This window comes from Podarcis raffonei, chromosome 14 (assembly GCF_027172205.1).
Source record: "Podarcis raffonei isolate rPodRaf1 chromosome 14, rPodRaf1.pri, whole genome shotgun sequence".
Lineage (NCBI taxonomy): Eukaryota > Metazoa > Chordata > Lepidosauria > Squamata > Lacertidae > Podarcis > Podarcis raffonei.
Genome location: NC_070615.1, coordinates 13,417,879 through 13,437,348, shown reverse-complemented (window position 1 = coordinate 13,437,348; position 19,470 = coordinate 13,417,879). Strand labels below are relative to the sequence as shown.

Here is a 19,470-nt window from a genome sequence, read left to right as displayed (position 1 = left end):
CCACCTAGCAGTTCGAAAGCACATCAAAGTGCAAGTAGATAAATAGGTACCACTCCGGCGGGAAGGTAAACGGCGTTTCCGTGTGCTGCTCTGGTTCACCAGAAGCGGCTTAGTCATGCTGGCCACATGACCCGGAAGCTGTACGCCGGCTCCCTCGGCCAATAAAGCGAGATGAGCGCCGCAACCCCAAAGTCGGCCACGACTGGACCTAATGGTCAGGGGTCCCCTTTACCCTTTACAAGAAGCTAGAAACAAGACTATCCTCAGCTTCCTAAATGGCTTAAGACTTTGGGTTGTTTTCAACTCACTTTTACTCAGGGTAGACCCATTGACGTTAATGGGCCTAAACAGTCATGGCCATTCATCTCAATGGCTCACCGCGATGTGTGGAAGTCAGTTGAATACTATCCTTTGGCTCCAATCTTTTCACAGCGCTGCATGGATCTGTTTCCAAAACCATATCATTCCCCTGCCAAAAATGTCATAGCTACTTCCTCCCTTTTTGTAATAGTTTATAACAATACTTGTATCTAGAGTGAAATGTGAGTAGCAGTTTCTTAAGATTTTTACAACTATAACCCCTTCCCCCCTACAGATGTTAATGAATGTGAGCTGAACCCGAACATCTGTCTGAGTGGAAGCTGTGAGAATACAAGAGGCTCCTTTATCTGTCACTGTGATATGGGTTATTCTGGCAAGAAAGGAACAACGGGTTGCACAGGTATGTATATGTCTTATGATTATATGTAAATAGGTAGTTTTTCCCCATTTACAACTATATACAAATATTTGTCAACAGAATAGTTGCCCATTTGTTTGGTAAAGCAGAATGCCATGTCTCTTTCTCGGACACAAATTTAAGATTAGTTGACGTGAGAGAGAAATAATGAGAAATCTCCTGGGCTTTGCTGGCAGGCGCTTAGCTGGTCAGTTACTCAACAAACTGGCCACTTTCATAATACATCCGTGGTTAATTTTATAGCCGTGGAGTGATTTGAAAGCTGCCAGTTGTTTTATGCCATCTGGCACAAGGAGAGTGCTTTGCTTCTCTCATCTTCAAAATAATAGCTAAGAATAAATATAAAAAGCTCAGTTGGTATATCATTGCTTGCTCTAGGGTGGGCTGCACACTTTCTTTTTGTTATTTTTCTGGTTAATTATTTTTAAAGGACGGAGAAGGATGGACCTATATGATTTTTTTAAAACCCACATTCTAGGTTGGGGATAGCAGTAGGCCCTCGTTCTAAAGGCTACTAATTTAAAACGCTTGTGGTCCAGCAAAGGAAGTATGGGTTTTCCATGATCCTTCATCCAGTTACATTTAATTCCTATCAAAATTGTTGAGGTTTGCCTGTGCTCAATGGCATCTCAGATTGCGGATTTTGAGGGTGAGCTCTCAAGTCGCAGATCTGTAAAAGCAGGAAACACTCCTGTATCTGTCCACATGCTCTGTGTGAATGGGTAGCACACAGGTACGACTCAATTCCTCTGTAGTTAACATGACTAAAGGTGTTCATGGATAAACAGGACCACCATGTACACACCAGAACTCCTGGGTGCCTTTGGCTTGGAACCAGTGGGTGATTTTGCAGTTAATAGATTAAGCGCCATAAGAAATCCATAAAACCCCAAGCCTATTTTGTAATCCTGGATTTCATATATTAGCCTGCTGTTCATGTAACGTTAAACCATAGTTAAAATTTAACTATGGATATATTTGAACAAGCAGTCTGTAAGTGCACGGTGCTCAAAAGTCCCTGCTTCACTTCTCCCATACTCCTGACTTTTTGACTGGGATTTAATGTTACATGTGAAGTGGGCCATTGAGTCAGGGCTGTGTTTTGCCTAACTAGGTCACTATGCATACAGATTTAGGAATGTCTCCTGTGTCTGGAAGATGAAACATGAGAACTGACCTTTACTCCAGCAAAATCTTTTATACTAAGTTTTATTCCACCTAAGTTATTGGCAAAGTTCCATGTTGTGAGCAAGACTGGACCAACTAACACAGCATGTAATTCACTGCATCGTGACAAGACCACCAAGGACCATGTCAACAAGACCATATTGGATTTAGATTTGGAAAGTCTACACTTTGTATGCAAACAGCAGACCCTCTTTTCCAAATGTTTTGGCGAATAGTATGTGTTTAAATAGCTTTCTTTCCCTCTCTCCTTGTGCTTTCAAAGTGACAGCAGTACAGATTCTTGATTTTAAGTGAATTATATCAAGATATGTCAGCAAAACCAAAACATACATGATTTTCATTTCGTTCACCAGCCAAAAGCACTGAAGTTCAAACTTACAAGCTCAGAGGCCAGTTGCATTAATAACACAGGATGTTGGTATTTGAGCAGTGGGGTTCCAAATCATAGCTATTGCCTAAAATATAAACACAAGCATATGGTTAATTTAATTTTTTTAATGCAGGTTTAGAACAAACACTACTCTTGCAGTCTCAGAGTGGGACAAATACATCAGCCAATAAGTCACTTCTGCTAGGAAACTGAAATTAATGTTGTAAAACAGGCATCAAAAATATTTGAAAATGATTCTAGGTGAGAGCAGTGTGGGAACATCATGTATCCCTGTTCATTAGTAACAGCTGTCTTCTGCCATGAATACACATGCATGAATGTGAATCTAAGCAATAATTGCTTTTTCCCTCTTGGACCAACCTTCCAGCATTCTGTAGATCAGGCATCCCCAACCTGCGGCCCTCCAGATGTTTTGGCCTACAACTCCCATGATTCCTAGCTAACAGGACCAGTGGTCAGGGATGATGGGACTTGTAGTCCAAAGGTTGGGGATGCCTGCTGTAGATAGATATATAGATTTCAAAAAGTCCTTTGGGGTTGGTACCACTTCTTAGTATAGATGTGGGAATCCCACGTTCGAATCTACCCCACCCTCCGGAGAAAGCTTCGTACACAAAAGCCCACTTCATGGGTAAGCATAGTTTGCAGTGAACACTGAGATCTATCACACTTTGCTCCTAGTCTCTCACCAGCAGGAGCAAAAAGTGATGACATCCAGCTTAGGAGCCATCGGCACTATGCATTGAAATCAGTACCATACCACTTCAAACAGGCATGAGAATTACCAGGAGACCCCTATCATGCCTTCACAGAGCTGCAGTTCCCACTCTGAGGATTGTAGGTCTCCTAACAACTTTCAGCATCCGTAACAAATTGCAGTTCCAAGAATTCTTTGAGGGAAGCTGTTAGGGAACTGCCATCGGAGCCTAGGGTGGAGGTAAGGCTCCCTGACGATGCAGGAGAAGAAACCAGCAGGGAGAGAGAGCAAGCTTCCTTGGAGGAAGGAAATAGGAGGGACACCAGGAAGAAAGAGGAGGCTGCGGAGGGAGGGCTCCGAGACTCTTCCACAGAGAGCAGCAGGGAGAGACCAGGACCTCCGTTGGGCACGCCCGCTCTGCGCAGGAGACTTCCGCGCAGAGAGGCTAGGCGGAGACTTGGGGTCAAAGAATTTTTATGTTGGAAGAAGTTCAGAAAACGCCCACTGACGGATTCTGCCAGTGACTGAGACAGTCATGGAGAAAGAGCTGTCCAGCCAGGGAAAGGTTTATCCAGGCAACGCTGCCTAGAGCTGCAGCACCCTTTACGCACAAGCAACCCCAATTCCCTTTACAGAAGCCATGACTGTTTAAAGTGGCGTCATAGTGCTCTAAATGTTTAGTGCTGATGGGGCTTTAGTGTTGTGTCCAAACCAGGGATTGTGGTTCATTTTGCTCTGAACAAACTACGCTAAGCAAAGAACAAATCTTAGCTATGGTTTACTGTGATGTGTTAAGACCGCCATAGAAAAATTAGCATGTTGGGGAGAATAGCATGCAAGGAGCCTTTCTGTATGTTAGCTTTCTAGGGGTAGGAATGTTTTGCCATGGGGGATGGGAACTTGCAACCTTGGGTTGCTTCAGCTGAAGATGCTGGTGGCATTGCCTCTCTGCATTCCTCCTACTGCCATGGTGCAGTTGCTTCTGCTGCTGCTGATGAGGAGCAGCAAGATACAGGAAGAAGAGAGCGTCTGTTGATAGAAGGAGGGCTCAGAAAAACGGCAGGGGATTCCAGGAACCTAAGGAAGGACCAGCAATGAATACAGTGCTGGGCGAAACTTACCGGAAGAATAAGAAATCAAGATAACTATTTTTTAATAAAAGAATGGAAACGGTTTATTGAATATTTACAGATAAATTATAAACAGATAAAAACATTGGCAGGAGTATTGTAACAACCTGCAGTTTTATAAGAGTACACGTATATTTGAAGAAGATGAATAAATGAGCAAATTCAGTTAGTTTGGATATGCAGAAGATAATAAAGACAAAATTTAAGGAACCGCAGAAAGGGGGGGATGGAAGTCAAGTTTGGAAATGTCAAAATGAATGTAAATGTATAAACTTGCAAAGTATAAATAAATAAATAAATAAATAAATAAATAAATAAAGCAATGAATACAGTGCATGTGTAGCCAGCTGCAATGCAAGGGGGAGCTTGCAGCAGTAGTGTAATGAGATTCAAAGGGGTAGGACGAAGGGGGTGGTCTCAGTTGTGAGAATGTGTCCCCCGAACATTTGTGCATTGTGTTTATCATAAGTTTAGCACTCTGGCAGCCAGTGTGAAGTATGTGTTCCTTTTACTGCTCACTCGAATGTGAACACAGTATTTGCAGCTGCCCTTGGAAGATGAACAGGGGTCCTCTTTTTGTCCCAACTGTCCAAATTCCTTTGTTAAAAATGTCTGTAGCCTATTTTATTGCTCAGACCTGGAGCCAAGTGCTTTGCTTCCTATTCCCAGAGAGGAGACCTCCCCCCCCGCTCACCCCAGTGACACAGCATTTGGTGACAGCATTAAAAATGTGTGCATTTGGGTTGAACAGCTTGACAATGGAGGATGCATTCTCTTCTTTGTGTTGACATGCCAAAGACACCAACACAATCTTTGTTATGAGAATTGCAAAAATGTGAATACAACTTTCAAGAGTAGTCTCTTTGTTCATGAGAACAGCCACATAATGTCCTCTGAGTTCTATTACAGTTGCATCTACATATTTCATCTCTTTAGTCATGACTGATTGTTTCCATTTTAACAAGTAAACATGTTTTCCCCCTTCACCCCCAATCATTTAACTTTGTTTGCAATCCACCCACGGACATTCAGTCCCATTCTATACAGATGTTAATCTGTTTTCACTTCAGTTCTTAGTAAGAATGTGGGCAGAGTTCATAGAAATATTTGGTTATATGCAAAGATATATATTACCTGTGACAGAAATCTGGGCGGGATTCATGCCATCATTTTTAATTATCAGAAAATGAAAGTGAGTTGAGTCAGCTGAGCTACGTGTATATCTTGCTTCAGTGAGGAACACAACACAGAAAGTGTTTGGAAGCAGGGAGTCAGAAACTACTTTATGAAACCCAGCCCTAATTCCAACTTCCTATACTTCATCAAAGCTTCACATTTCTTGTATTCAGTACATCTGATGGTCAATGCATTTATCAAATCCTCCACTAGCAAATGACGAAGCAGTCCTTACAATGCCTGTCACCAAGGAGCTTGGTCCATCTAAACTCTGCACATGCCCTGGAACTATCATATCTATTTTAGCTTTTCTCTGGGCAATGTGCAGTGCCAGTGCAAAAGAAATCATAGGAAACAATATTAGTTTAAAGCATACCTCCCATCACAGTAGCTTTTGGATGGACCATAACCCATGTAGCCTAATTAGTCATTAGAACCTTTGCATGTTCCTTTATGTGGAACCTTTGGCCTGCAGACCAGTCTTGGCCTACCAGGGGGTCCAGTTTGGTCCGTGAGGTCATTTCCTCCAAGCATGCCCATCAGCTGACAAAACTGACAAGGCAAACAGCACTTTTGAGAGGCAGTCTAATAGCAGTTCCCGTGATCCTGTTTCAGCTGAAACAGGATGAGCAGGAGCTGTCTTAAAGAGCTTCTTAAACATTTATTGAAGCATCCCTCTCCCCCATCATTTAAAGAAGGGGTGGGTTCTTCAAACAGCCCTTTTGAGAAGCACTTTAATGTGCCCCCCACAATCCTGTTTCAGCTGAAATGGGGCCACTGAAGCTGCCTTGAAGCGCTTCTCAAAAGCCCTGTTTGAAGCCGCTCACGTGCTTCTGTGAGCAGGAGAAAAGCCTGTACCCGCACCCTGTCACCTCTCTACCGCTTGAGAAATGCATTTGCTTGTTTTTAAAGTGCATATTTTCAAAAATAAACCTGGAGAGGGAGAGAAACTGCACATCATGCGACGTTTCATCCTAGGTCAAGTGGGAAACAAGAGTTGACATGGGGACAAAATGCACAACCTTACAAAGATGCATGTTCTCCCCAGTAGCGGTGGGTGGAGCCATGTTGCCCACCTGGCTCCCCAACGATGCATGTTGCTGCATGATGGAGAGGGGCACAGCGGTGGAGCTTGACGTGGTGTAGGCATAGCAGTGGAGCCAGTCCATTGCTCTTGCCACTGTGCTCGCACTGAAGCCCTTGCTATTTCGCCCCTTCTCAGCAGTGACACATGGCACTGGGAGCCAGATGAACAACTCTGCCTGTACAGCCCCACCAGCCGCTACTTTGCCCAAGACCCAGGGCTGGGGAGAAATGGAAAGGAAAGTTGCTATCCACTTTCTCTCTTGTTGCATCTGTAGAAGGTTGGGAGCAGCTCTCAGCACATCCACATAGTGGCAGGAATATGACCTAGAAGTCACAAAGCGGGTGAGGACTTAGGATATGGGCCAGTGTAAGGTCCCTTTCGGGACGTGGGTGGCACTGTGGGTTAAACCACAGAGCCTAGGGCTTGCCGATCAGAAGGTTGGCGGTTCGAATCCCCACGACGGGGTGAGCTCCCGTTGCTTGGTCCCTGCTGCTGCCAACCTAGCAGTTCGAAAACACCTCAAAGTGCAAGTAGATAAATAGGTACCGCTCCGGCGGGAAGGTAAACGGCGTTTCCGTGCACTGCTCTGGTTCTCCAGAAGCGGCTTAGTCATGCTGGCCACATGACCCGGAAGCTGTACGCCGGCTCCCTTGGCCAGTAAAGCGAGATGAGCGCCAAAACCCCAGAGTCGTCCGCAACTGAGCCTAATGGTCAGGGGTCCCTTTACGTTAACCTTTAAGGTCTCTTTCACTTTAAACAATGCATTAGTTTGCATTATGTACATTGCTTTAATTGATGTCATATGCACCATGGCCTGTTTCCACTGTGTACGTTTTATTTATCTGCATGCCTTCCTTCAACACAAATATTCGCAGGGTGGCTCACAACAATATGACTCTTGTACAGAGGCCAAGTTGATGGCTGCTGCTGGGCTGGTGGCAGAGCAATTTATGTTCTGTTTTAGTTCAGTGGGACAGTATAAGTTTAGTGTGAGAGCTGGGATGTGGTTGTTTTTCTGTGCTTGCTCTCAAGCGCTGGAGTCTTGGGACCGGTTCACATGGCCTCTTGGTGTGTTGCGGCCCTTTATTACAGCCTTGTTTTTGCTTTTACTTTGTATAGACTTGGACAGAATACAATATTCAAAAAACATTGGCTTGCCCCACACTCAACTGTTCGTTGAGAGCAGTGCAGGCTGCCGCAGACTTTCCTAGATGGAAATCGACTGTGTTTTGTGCTAGCAGCAAATCATTCGAGGCAACTTTGCTTCCTATGTGTGTGACGCAAACTGGCCTGGAAAATAAAGCAGAACCCTCACATCACGTTAATCGACGTTCCTTACAAAGATAAGAAGACATGTGCTCCAGTAGGAAGAAGCAGTGGGGCGGGCTGAGGATGTAGGGTCATCCTTGGGCCGGAATGTTTGTTTTTATTGGCCTGCCAGAGTTTTACGCTCAAAGGGAAACTTTGCAAGGAAACAAGATCTGGAGAGGGGGGGATAGATAGAGAAAATGTTTATACAGTCTCGACACTGTGCTCTTACTTTTAGTAAAGTCAATGAATATTTTGCTCTTCGTTTTTAGAGGCTGTGTTGGGTATCTTTAGTCATGCTGAGTAGCAGCCTGCTTCACAGTGGTTCTGCAGGAATCGTAAGAGACTTGATAGGGCAACAGAGCCCGATCTCTTTGTGTTACTGGAAAGCTGGAAGATAATTTTATTTTGGTTTCATAATCAGGGAACCAAACCAACACAGTTTGAAAACCACTGTGTTAAGGCACCTCCTTTCCTCTGACTGAAACTTTTGTTGTTGTTTAGTCGTTTAGTCGTGTCCGACTCTTCGTGACACCATAGACCAGAGCACGCCAGGCACTCCTGTCTTCCACTGCCTCCCGCAGTTTGGTCAAACTCATGTTGGTAGCTTTGAGAACACTGTCCAACCATCTCATGCTCTGTCGTCCCCTTCTCCTTGTGCCCTCCATCTTTCCCAACATCAGGGTCTTTTCCAGGAGCCTTCTCTTCTCACGAGGTGGCCAAAGTCTTGGAGCCTCAGCTTCAAGATCTGACCTTCCAGTGAGACTCAGGGCTGATTTCCTTCAGAATGGATAGGTTAGATCTTCTTGCAGTCCGTGGGACTCTCAAGAGTCTCCTCCAGCACCATAATTCAAAAGTATCAACTCTTCGGCCATCAGCCTTCTTTATGGTCCAGCTCTCACTTCCATACATCACTACTGGGAAAACCATGGCTTTAAGTATATGGACCTTTGTCGGCAAGGTGATGTCTCTGCTTTAGTTCAGGGCACAAAATGATTGCTTTTGAAGGATGTGAAATGCCCTCCCAAAAAACAGTTACTTTGTCACCCTTCTCCTGCCCTAACCACTCTTTTGGTGCCTTTCTTTAAAAAAAGAAAGCAATAAGGAGTTGCAGCCAGCTACATCCCACTCAGAGTAGACCCACTGAAATTGCCATGGCATTTAATTTAAGTGGGTCCACTTGCTATTACGACTAACAGGCAGTTCCTAGTCTATGCCAACCGTGCAAGTCAGTTTCATCCAGTTACCAGATTAATGTGTAATATATTTTTTAACCTGTACAAAAATTCTTATTCATATAAATATTTTATCTTGAAATACATATTTAAATACTTATTTTATCTCATTGTACACATTTCTAAACACATTTTATCCCAAAATGTGCACTTCAGCATTTTGGGGTATATTTTTGAGCCAATTACTTACACTGCAAACTTCAGAAAAGTACAAAATCTGAAAAATGAATGCATTTGGATCTGCATGTTAGCCTGGGAAGTGTGGATCATCTTACCTAGCATTAGAAGTCACAGAAATCAAATTCGTGAAGCATCTCTCACTGTCTTCTGTATTGCAGTCATCTGGTAGTTTGAAAGCTGGCTTTAAAATGAAGCTATAAGGAAGCCATGTAAGCAATCAAAATCAGATTCAATCACCTATGCATAATTAAACAACGTAATGCCAAGGTGGTGCTCTCTGCAGAATCTTTCCACCTGTTGGAAATATAGTGGCGCTGTGGTCTAAAACCACTGAGCCTCGTGGGCTTGTCGATCGGAAGGTTAGCGGTTTGAATCCCCTCGACGGGGTGAGCTTCCATTCCTCAGTCTCAGCTCCTGCCAACCTAGCAGTTCGAAAGCACACCAAAAAGTGCAAGTAGATAAATAGGTACTGCTCCGGTGGGAAGGTAAACAGCGTTTCCGTGCGCTGCTCTGGTTTCGCCAGAAGTGGCTTAGTCATGCTGGCCGCATGACCGGGAAAAACTGTCTGCGGACAAACGTCGGCTCCCTTGGCTAGTAAAGTGAGATGAGCACCGCAACGCCAGAGTCATTTGCAACTGGACTTAACTGTCAGGGGTCCTTTCCCTTTACCTCTTGAATACTGTACTCAAAGATTTGCCAGCTGCTTATCAGAAAATAAAGCAGTTAAGGGGGGAAAGTGTTTGCCCGAAGAAATTTGAGAAAGTGATTTACATTTGCTTCGCTTACATTTTATTGTTCCCCCCTGCAGATATTAATGAGTGTGAAATTGGAGCCCATAATTGTGATCGGAATGCTATCTGTACGAACACAGCTGGAAGTTTCAAATGCAGTTGCAGCCCAGGTTGGCTTGGCGATGGTATCAAGTGTAAAGGTGAGTTAGAGGAACTCTGGTCAGGTGCTGTTGTTTTTAAATCTCGAAATATTTATATGTCAGTGTTGAAAGTAATCATTTGGGCATCCTTTGGCTTCGTTTGCTCTGAAAGTGACTTTATAGTTATCAAATCCAACTCTCTGTGCCAGTGCAGAGATCTCATGAACCCCTTGCAGGTGTTTTTCTAACTGCTCCTTAAAAACTTGGAGAGAAGGAAAGTTTGCTGCTTTCCTTAGGCCTCTTCTACTGTTGCCCAGATGATTTTGAAATAAGCATTCCCTCTCCACCGCTTCAAATAATCAGCTTAAAATTACATTTGTTTCTCTTCCCGGGAGTATAAACAATTGCTGTCAGTCTTTATTCTGGCATTTTTATAACAATCTGCAAAGTAGTAAAGTGTACCTCAGCAACTATTTCTTCACCTATCAAAACTTGGCTTATTTTTAAGTATGTTGCACTTAAATTCTTGGTATGCCAAATTTAGCATCTGCATTTGGCACAGCGACATGTTTTGGTGATGAATTGCCTGGTATAGCAATTGGTAGTTTTCATCTTAAGTACTTATCTGAATTTACTTAGACCTGGGAAGGTTATGTCAATCCGCAGATAGAGTATATGGAGGTTTACTTTTTTTAAAAAAAATTAACTGGGAATTTTGTCCCGCGAATTTTCATGCCATTGATTTTTTTTCATAGACCTTCTGCTGTTGCAAGACTTTCCCTTTCAGCTTGCAATGAAAAATATTTGTGTTTTTATTAATGCCATTTTTGTTCCCTTCAGACCTAGATGAATGCTCAAATGGGACACACATGTGCAGCCCTCATGCGGATTGCAAAAATACTATGGGGTCGTACCGTTGCCTGTGTAAAGAAGGGTACTCTGGGGATGGATTCACATGTACAGGTGAGCTTTCTCGGGGGGGGGGACATTTAGGGAGTCCCTTTCCTCCAGTGTTTGACAATATAAAATGGTTCCTCAGGAACACGTACCTGGCCATCTTACCCATTTGAATGAATATGTGGCTGTTGTTAGAAACAACTACATAGGGCCTGTGTAAAAAGCTCAGGCAGATCTATTTCTGTTCTGTTGCAGTTGTTTCCACTGGTTCATTCATAATTTTGTTCCATTTCATCTCCACATTAATCTACATTTTAAAAAAAAGTGCAAAGAGTTCTGTTTAAATTAGGGATGATTCAGTCTATTTTTGACCCATGTGAATCTCACATGTGTTTTTTAAAGTCCAGATGGGAATTCATATTTAAGTACGTACTTGAACAATATTTTATCACAAAATACGTATTTTATCTCAGTGTATGTATTTAAACCTAGAACAATACCTTTCCCCTCCAAAATAACAATACAGTAGTCAAGACTATGCATTTTTCAGGCTTTGTGGGGTTTTTTGTTTAGCTAATAACTCTATTGCAAACTTAGGAGAAATATATATCACACCCACCCACCCACAGGCACCCCCCTCTTATACTGAGCTATGGCTCCACCCCTTTATGTCTTCCAAAGCAGAAAAAAATCTTCTCTCCCTTTCCATTTTGCAAGCATTCATTATGTCCATACTTTAGTTTCTGTTGTAGAATTTCCGGCCTTGGGCAATAGTTGCTCCTTGGCATAAATAAAAGAAAGTGTTCACTCAGCTGTGACTTCTTTTTCTTTTCAGATATTGATGAATGTGCAGAAAACTTGAACCTCTGTGAAAACGGCCAGTGCCTCAATGCTCCAGGAGGTTATCGCTGTGAATGTGATATGGGGTTTCTACCTACCCCAGATGGGAAAGCCTGCACAGGTAATTCAGTGCCGTATAAAAACCGTAGTTACCTGAATTTGGCAAGCCAGTGTAATTAGGCAATCACCGCAGGTCTCCTGAATTTTTAGTTTTCAATTTGAAAGAAATTTAAAGGCACATCGCCACTGGGATAAAAAAGAAGTGCCCACTTGGGAGTTTCAGCAGAAGTGTCTCATCTTAGTATATATTTATGAAATATCAAATGGTTTATAAACATATTGAGATAAAATTGTAAGAAACGTAAGTTGGTTATGAATGATGATTTCACCATCACAGTGCATCAACAGCTCATACCAATGCTAAACCTCTGTGAATGGTATCCTATACAAACAAACATTGCAATCAATCGTGAATCCTAGTTGGGATTATGCAGATGATGAAATGAAGTTTTACATATAGCAGCTACATTCATTATTGATGTAGTAATTATTATTATTATTTGTTAATTTATTTACTGCATAATGTCAAAACAGGCTTGCAAGTGGTTTGCAAGTATTAAAAACAATTATACATAAACAATCCATAGTTCTTAGTGGCATTAAGTTCTATGGGACAAAGTGAACAAGTTGTAATCAGCAAGACTGATGCAGGGAGCAAACCCAGCTATCGCCCTAGAAACTGGCATAAGCAGGGTCAAGAAACAGGGTTAGCTTCGGGACGCGGGTGGCGCTGTGGGTAAAAGCCTCAGCGCCTAGGGCTTGCCGATCGAAAGGTCGGCGGTTCGAATCCCCGTGGTGGGGTGCGCTCCCGTTGCTCGGTCCCAGCGCCTGCCAACCTAGCAGTTCGAAAGCACCCCCAGGTGCAAGTAGATAAATAGGGACCGCTTACTGGCGGGAAGGTAAACGGCGTTTCCGTGTGCTGCGCTGGCTCGCCAGATGCAGCTTTGTCACGCTGGCCACGTGACCCGGAAGTGTCTCCGGACAGCGCTGGCCCCTGGCCTCTGAAGTGAGATGGGCGCACAACCCCAGAGTCTGTCAAGACTGGCCCGTACGGGCAGGGGTACCTTTACCTTTACCTTTATAGTTTTGAGTACGCATCTTTACTCTCTCCCAGATTATTGAACAATCTTCACGAATTTCTCAGGGAGAAAGCTGAACATTCTTTACGTAGGGACACTCTTAGGTGTCCCTAGTCTACCTTTCTATAACTAAACTGATGGACTTGTCTCCCCAAGAGATATCTCATGGCTGGTGAGCACAGTGTCTCTGAGACTCATCCCATAAGGGGAGAGACTACACTGGAACTATCAGAGGACAAATGTTTCCAACTGCCTCACCCCACTGTCTAGGTCCCTTGTAAGGCGGAGCTGCCTGCTAAATATTTATTTATTCCTGCTCTCTCTGACATTTTTATGGGGAATGCCCTTTGAGCCTTTTATTTTTTTACTTTTAAAGAACATGCAGGTGTTTTTCTCACCCACTTTTGTATTTTGCTTTTCGAATTGTGTTCATTACTTAAAGCTGAAAGTTGCCTTTTTGCTTATATCAAAATAATTAAGGCATCTCCTGCCTCTTTTCCCCTTCCTTCAAGATATCGATGAGTGTGCCCTTCCCAACATATGTGTCTTTGGGACTTGCCAAAACCTGCCTGGCTTGTTCCAGTGCCACTGTGAGACAGGATATGAATTGGACCGAAGCGGTGGGAACTGCACAGGTAAGTATGTGACTCGGCCAGTCTAGTTGTTAGCATTACTTGGCTGATTCATTGAAGAGATAGTCTTGGGTTAGGCCTCTTTACTTAACTGCTCATGTAAACAAGTTTTCTCAGAAATATGTCCAGATCATAGCTGACAAGCGTCCCTTATTTGGTGGGACAGTCCCTTATCCCAGCGCCATGTCCCGCTGCTGTCCCTTATTGATGAGGCTTCGTTTGGCTGCTGGCTGGGCTTTCTGCCTTTGGCTCGGAAGGGCTCAGAAGTTGAACATACCTGTGCCTGGAAAATCCCCTATTTTGGCTGCTGATCCCTTATTTTCAAGGCTGCTGGTCCCTTATTTTCAAATCTGTAAATTGACAGCTATGGTCCAGATTAACTAATCTTCAGTGGCAAAGACATCCTGGTGCTATGAGTTTGATCTTACAAAGGATGGCCACATTCAGTCATACCACCCACCAAATATATTACCATTTCTGCTGGATTGGGAAAATGAAATAAGTTTGGAGGTAGGCATTTCCACATGTTATGCTTCGACTGGGTTCACACCATACCTTTAAATCACTTGCCTCCTGATGATCCTGGGAGCTGTAGTTTGCCCTTCACAGAGCTACAATTCTCAGTATGCTTAAAAAAAACCTACAGTCCCCAGAATTCTTTGGGGGTGGGTGCGAATGTGCTTTAAATGTATGATGTATATGCAGCCTTACAGTCTTAAATCAATGTAATCTGACAGGCACCTTTCTTTGCTGTTGTTGTGGATAGATGCAAAGCATTTTATATTTACTTGCTAAAACAGGTATGGGGGAACTTGTGACTTTGCAGGTGTCTTTGGACTTCAGCTCCTCTCAGTCACAGCCAGCATGGCCAATGATCAGGGATGGTTGGATATGTAGTCAAATAAACATCTGCAAGGTCTCTACTCTCAAACGACAGTGGGCACTCAGCAAATATCATTCCAGTCACGCCAAAATTCCATGTACAACTTTCGGGATTGGGGCCATCGTGCCTGATTTTGCAGAATTGCATTTTTTTTTTATTCTTTAATCAAACAAAAAAACCACAATATGCATAGGAAATATGAAGAATATTTAATTTGCACCTAAAAAATGCTTACTAAATTGGCTGGCAAGGAAGGGAATAGTAGATTATGGGAACCAAGGATATTAATTCAAAGTGATTGCAGAATGGGTATAGGATGTGTGCATTCAATAGAACACTGAAATCCATTCAGGCTTAAATGGGCATTGCCTTGTATTTTTCTCTTAGGTTTAGTAGACAAACCATGAAAATGGGCATACCTGGTTTTCTTGCTGCTGTTTGTATGATTTGCTTGGAGCCTTTGGATGTTTGCTCACTCCTAGGTTCTTCTTGGATTTTTCCTGTCCAGATATCAACGAGTGTGCAGACCCCACAACTTGCATCAGCGGCACTTGCCTCAATATGCCTGGCAGTTATACCTGTGAGTGCCCCCCAGATTTCGAACTGAACCCCACTCGTGTTGGATGTGTTGGTAAATATCATTTCTTTTGGGGCTTCCTGAGTCAACATATGTAGCTCTTCTGAAGTGTTTTATTCATGGTTTGGGTCACATAGGATGCATAGAAAGCTGAGTCAGACCATTGTTCCATCAAGCTAAGTGTTGTGTACACTGACGGGCAGCAGCTCTTCAAGGTTTTGGACAAAAAAACACTTTCCCATCCTACCTGGAGATGCCAGGGATTGAACCTGAGGCTTTCTGCATTCTTGAAAATTAAGTGAAACTAGGCTTAAGTGAGGGACGCGGGTGGCGCTGTGGGTTAAACCGCAGAGCCTAGGACTTGCTGATCAGAAGGTCGCGGTTCGAATCCCCGTGATGGGGTGAGCTCCCATTGCTCGGTCCCAGCTCCTGCCAACCTAGCAGTTTGAAAGCACGTCAAAGTGCAAGTAGATAAATAGGTACCGCTCTGGCGGGAAGGTAAACAGCGTTTCCGTGCGCTGCTCTGGTTCTCCAGAAGCGGCTTAGTCATGCTGGCCACATGACCCGGAAGCTGTACCCCGGCTCCCTCGGCTAGTAAAACGAGATGAGCGCCACAACCCCAGAGTCGGCAACAACTGGACCTAATGGTCAGGGGTCCCTTTACCTTTAGGGTTAAGTGAAGCAACTCTACAGTTAAATATACAGTCATACCTCAGGTTAAAGTCACCTCAGGTTGAGCGTTTTCAGGTTGTGCTCCACGGCAACCCAGAAGTAATGGAATGTGTTACTTCCGGGTTTTGCCGCTCGCGCATGCGCAGATGCTAAAAATGACGTCATGCACATGCGCAGAAGCGGCAAATCACGACCCACAGACGCGGGTTGCGTTCTGCTCTGGATGTGAACGGGGCTCCGGAATGGATCCCTTTCGCATCTGAGGTACCACTGTAATCAAGGCATGGAATGGTAAACTGGGATGGATATTTTTGAGGTGTTGATGGTAGAACTACAGAACCGTATTGGCTATTGAGGTAAAAAAATAAAGATATGGAAATCTGACACATCAGGAAAGATAACCAGGAGCACAGCTTGGCTTACTTGGGGGAAAGGCACTACAGTACTTGAAACATCTTCTTTTGCCCACTAGATACACGCTCTGGCTTCTGTTACTTGGAAATTAAACCTCGAGGAGATAATGGAGATACAGCTTGCAGCAATGAAATCGGAGTTGGAGTTTCCAAGGCCTCTTGCTGCTGTTCCCTTGGTAAAGCCTGGGGGATTCCCTGCGAGCAGTGCCCAGCTGTGAACTCAAGTAAGTGAGGCAGAGCAGTACAAGACGGTGACTCATTTGTGTCTTGGTCCATTTGCTCCCTTTGAGCAAAAGTCAATCCAAGTAGGATCACCCACAAGGCACAGTCATGTGCTAAATTGCCAGGAGATTGCGCTATAGTGTAGAAAGCCACTGGCTTTGAACTTGTCTCACACGGAGCTAAATAATTCAAATTTTGTTTTTGAAAAAATAAAGCTCAGCTTGCTTTGGGTGTCAATGAAGTCTGAATCAAGCCCCGTATACTTCTCAGGAGAGAGGTTACGTATAGACCACTTCATTGCAATGTTAAGTTCATCCTGGGAACCTCCAACTTGATCTCTGGTTGGAAGAAGATTGCAGAAGAAAAATAAGGGTGCAAACCAGACTCCTCGCTCCTGCTGGTGGGGCTTTTCTGGGCTGAATGACCACTGCTGTATCCACAGCCTTCTTCTGCTCATGACGACTGGGCAGAAAAACGGAAGGGGCATGGCAATTGGCTCCAAATTGGGGTTGATGCTGGCATGGGATGGAAGTAGGATGGGCTTAGGAGGCAGCATTTGGGGGCTCCAGCTGGCCTTCATCAGTGGGGATTTGAGCAGAGGCCCACCTTACCTGCATGTTTGGCAGCCAATGGGAGGCCAGTTTTGCTGGTAGGACTTGATGTAGAAACACCTATCCCTTCCTTGCAGCCCGACGTAAGGAGAGTTAGAGTGATAATTTTTGCAGCAGAACTTTGGGTATTGCAGGCTCATGAAATTTATTTCCCTTTTCAGGTGACTACAAGCTGCTATGTCCTGGAGGAGAGGGATTCCGACCAAATCCTATTACAGTTATTTTGGAGGGTAATGCATATTTGTGGTGGCTCTCTACTAATCACCATTTCATAATGAATTATTATTTCATGAGCTTCGTTTGTTCGCAGTCCTCTTTAACAAGATACTGTCGGCATTTACATTTGATTTTAGATATTGATGAGTGTCAAGAGCTACCTGGACTTTGCCAAGGAGGAAAATGCATAAATTCATTTGGCAGCTTTCAGTGTCAGTGTCCAACTGGCTACTATCTGAATGAAGACACTCGAGTCTGTGAGGGTAAGTAAGCCTCAGGTTTATTCAGTATTGCTTTTGATTCTGTGCGGAAAAAGAATGTTCCTCAAACCACATTGTCTCTTTCCAGAAAAATTAGGTGTAGAAAGTTACAATTAACTGAAGGTTATGTGCATGATTACTGTATTTTTCCATCTATAAGACTCCCCCATATATGACACCCCCTATTTTGGGGGACTCAGATTTAAGAAAATGGCCTCGGCACTATCCGTGTATAAGATGCCCCCTAATTTTTGACACTATTTATTAGGGGGGAAACCTAGTAGTATACATGGGGGGAAAAATAGGGGACACGGGTGGCACTGTGGGTTAAACCACAGAGCCTAGGACTTACCGATCAGAAGGTCGGCGGTTTGAATCCCCGCGACGGGGTGAGCTCCCGATGCTCGGTCCCTGCTCCTGCTAACCTAGCAGTTTGAAAGCACATCAAAGTGCAAGTAGATAAATAGGTACCGCTCCAGCGGGAAGGTAAACGGCGTTTCCATGCGCTGCTCTGGTTTTCCAGAAGCGGCTTAGTCATGCTGGCCACATGACCCGGAAGCTGCACGCCGGCTCCCTCTGCCAATAAAGCGAGATGAGCGCTGCAACCCCAGAGTCAGCCACGACTGGACCTAATGGTCAGGGGTCCCTTTACCTTTACCTATATATGGAAAAATACGGTACTTATCTTCCCAAGCCCATTGGAACAGGTAGGGTAGAAAGCATGGAAACCAATGCTAGGCACAGCCAGAACTAATGGCAGGCAGAGTCAATTCCCCCATCCTTTTCCATGATGAGTTCTGCAAAGACGACACAGGAGGAAGCTAACTAAGAGACACTGCAATGTGTTATACCTGGGGCTGCCTCTGAAGATGGTCCAGAAACTTCATCTGCTGCAGAATTCAGTGACCAGGTTGCTCACTAGGTCAAGATGGTTCAAGCATATAATATCAATCCTGGCCCAACTTCACTGCCTGCCAATTAGTTTATGAGCCTAATGCAAAGGGCTACTTTTGATTATAAAACCTCAGGACAGCCTCTCCCTGTATGAACCAACCTGGACCCTGCAATCATCATCTGAGGCCCTTCTTTGTGATCCCCCTCCATGAGAAGTCCAGAGGGTGGCAACACGAGATTGGGCCTTTTCTGTGGTGGCTCCCCGCTTCTGAAATACTCTCCCCTGGGAAGCTTGCCTAGCACCATCATATTACTGTATGTCTTTAGGCACCAGGCAAAAACTTTTCTAGCCAGGCCTTTGGTCTTTAACTATCTGTGGTCTTTTGGAAGTGGGTGGGATGTTTTTAGTGTATTTTTAGTGTATTTCTCTTTTCCACTTGGTTTTAATGTATCTTATGTGGGGGGGGGGCGGTGGGGAGTGGGTGTCTGTCTGTTGCTTTGGGTTGCCCAGGGCAATATATATTGTAGTTAAGCAATATATACATGCGTTTTAATCAATAAAATATATAAAAATACCTATTATACTTCTTTTATTCAGGGCTAACCAAAGTGCGGCCCAAAGGTGTGATAATGAAGTGGGGGAGGGGGAAACATCTGTTGAGCTTTTCCTCTTCATTCAATAACTACTTTCAACCCATATCTATCTAGGATTAGGGAACCTGTTTTTTATGCAGCACAAAAAACTTTCTCTAGTTGCTATTAACTTCTCATATTTGTTTTTGCAGATATTGATGAATGTAAGAATGAAGGCATCTGTGGACCTGGAACTTGCTACAACACCGTAGGAAACTACACTTGCATTTGTCCTCCTGACTACTTGCAAGTAAATGGCGGAAACAATTGTATGGGTGAGTTTATTTATTTCAACGTTTTCTCATCCACCTTTCCACACTGAAATGAAGCACTCAGGGTGGCATACATCCAAACGCAAAATCACAACAATGGCAACTCAAACACAATGGAAACAACAGCATAGCAACATAATAAGCTAAATATGGTTGTGGGAGAAAATAAAATATATATTATTTAGAGTCCTTCTTGTAACATTTCTGAACTGGCAGCCTGGCTGAACTTAACTTGAGCAAAGGTAGCATATGCAAAACAAAAGCCTAGCCTTGTTTCTTCATGTTCATTAGCAAAACTGATAACTAT

The 19,470-nt window shown here is 43.8% G+C and overlaps 1 protein-coding gene across 1 annotated transcript in view; it reads left to right on the top strand.

The window, feature by feature from the left end:
• Window positions 1-19,470, top strand: part of FBN1 (fibrillin 1) — a 216,013-nt gene that overhangs the window by 149,297 nt on the left and 47,246 nt on the right. The window contains 10 exon segments of the mRNA XM_053366046.1: window positions 596-721; window positions 9,940-10,062; window positions 10,843-10,965; window positions 11,735-11,860; window positions 13,391-13,513; window positions 14,902-15,024; window positions 16,115-16,279; window positions 17,050-17,118; window positions 17,242-17,367; window positions 19,044-19,166. Of these exon segments, the coding sequence (XP_053222021.1) occupies window positions 596-721; window positions 9,940-10,062; window positions 10,843-10,965; window positions 11,735-11,860; window positions 13,391-13,513; window positions 14,902-15,024; window positions 16,115-16,279; window positions 17,050-17,118; window positions 17,242-17,367; window positions 19,044-19,166 (1,227 nt within the window).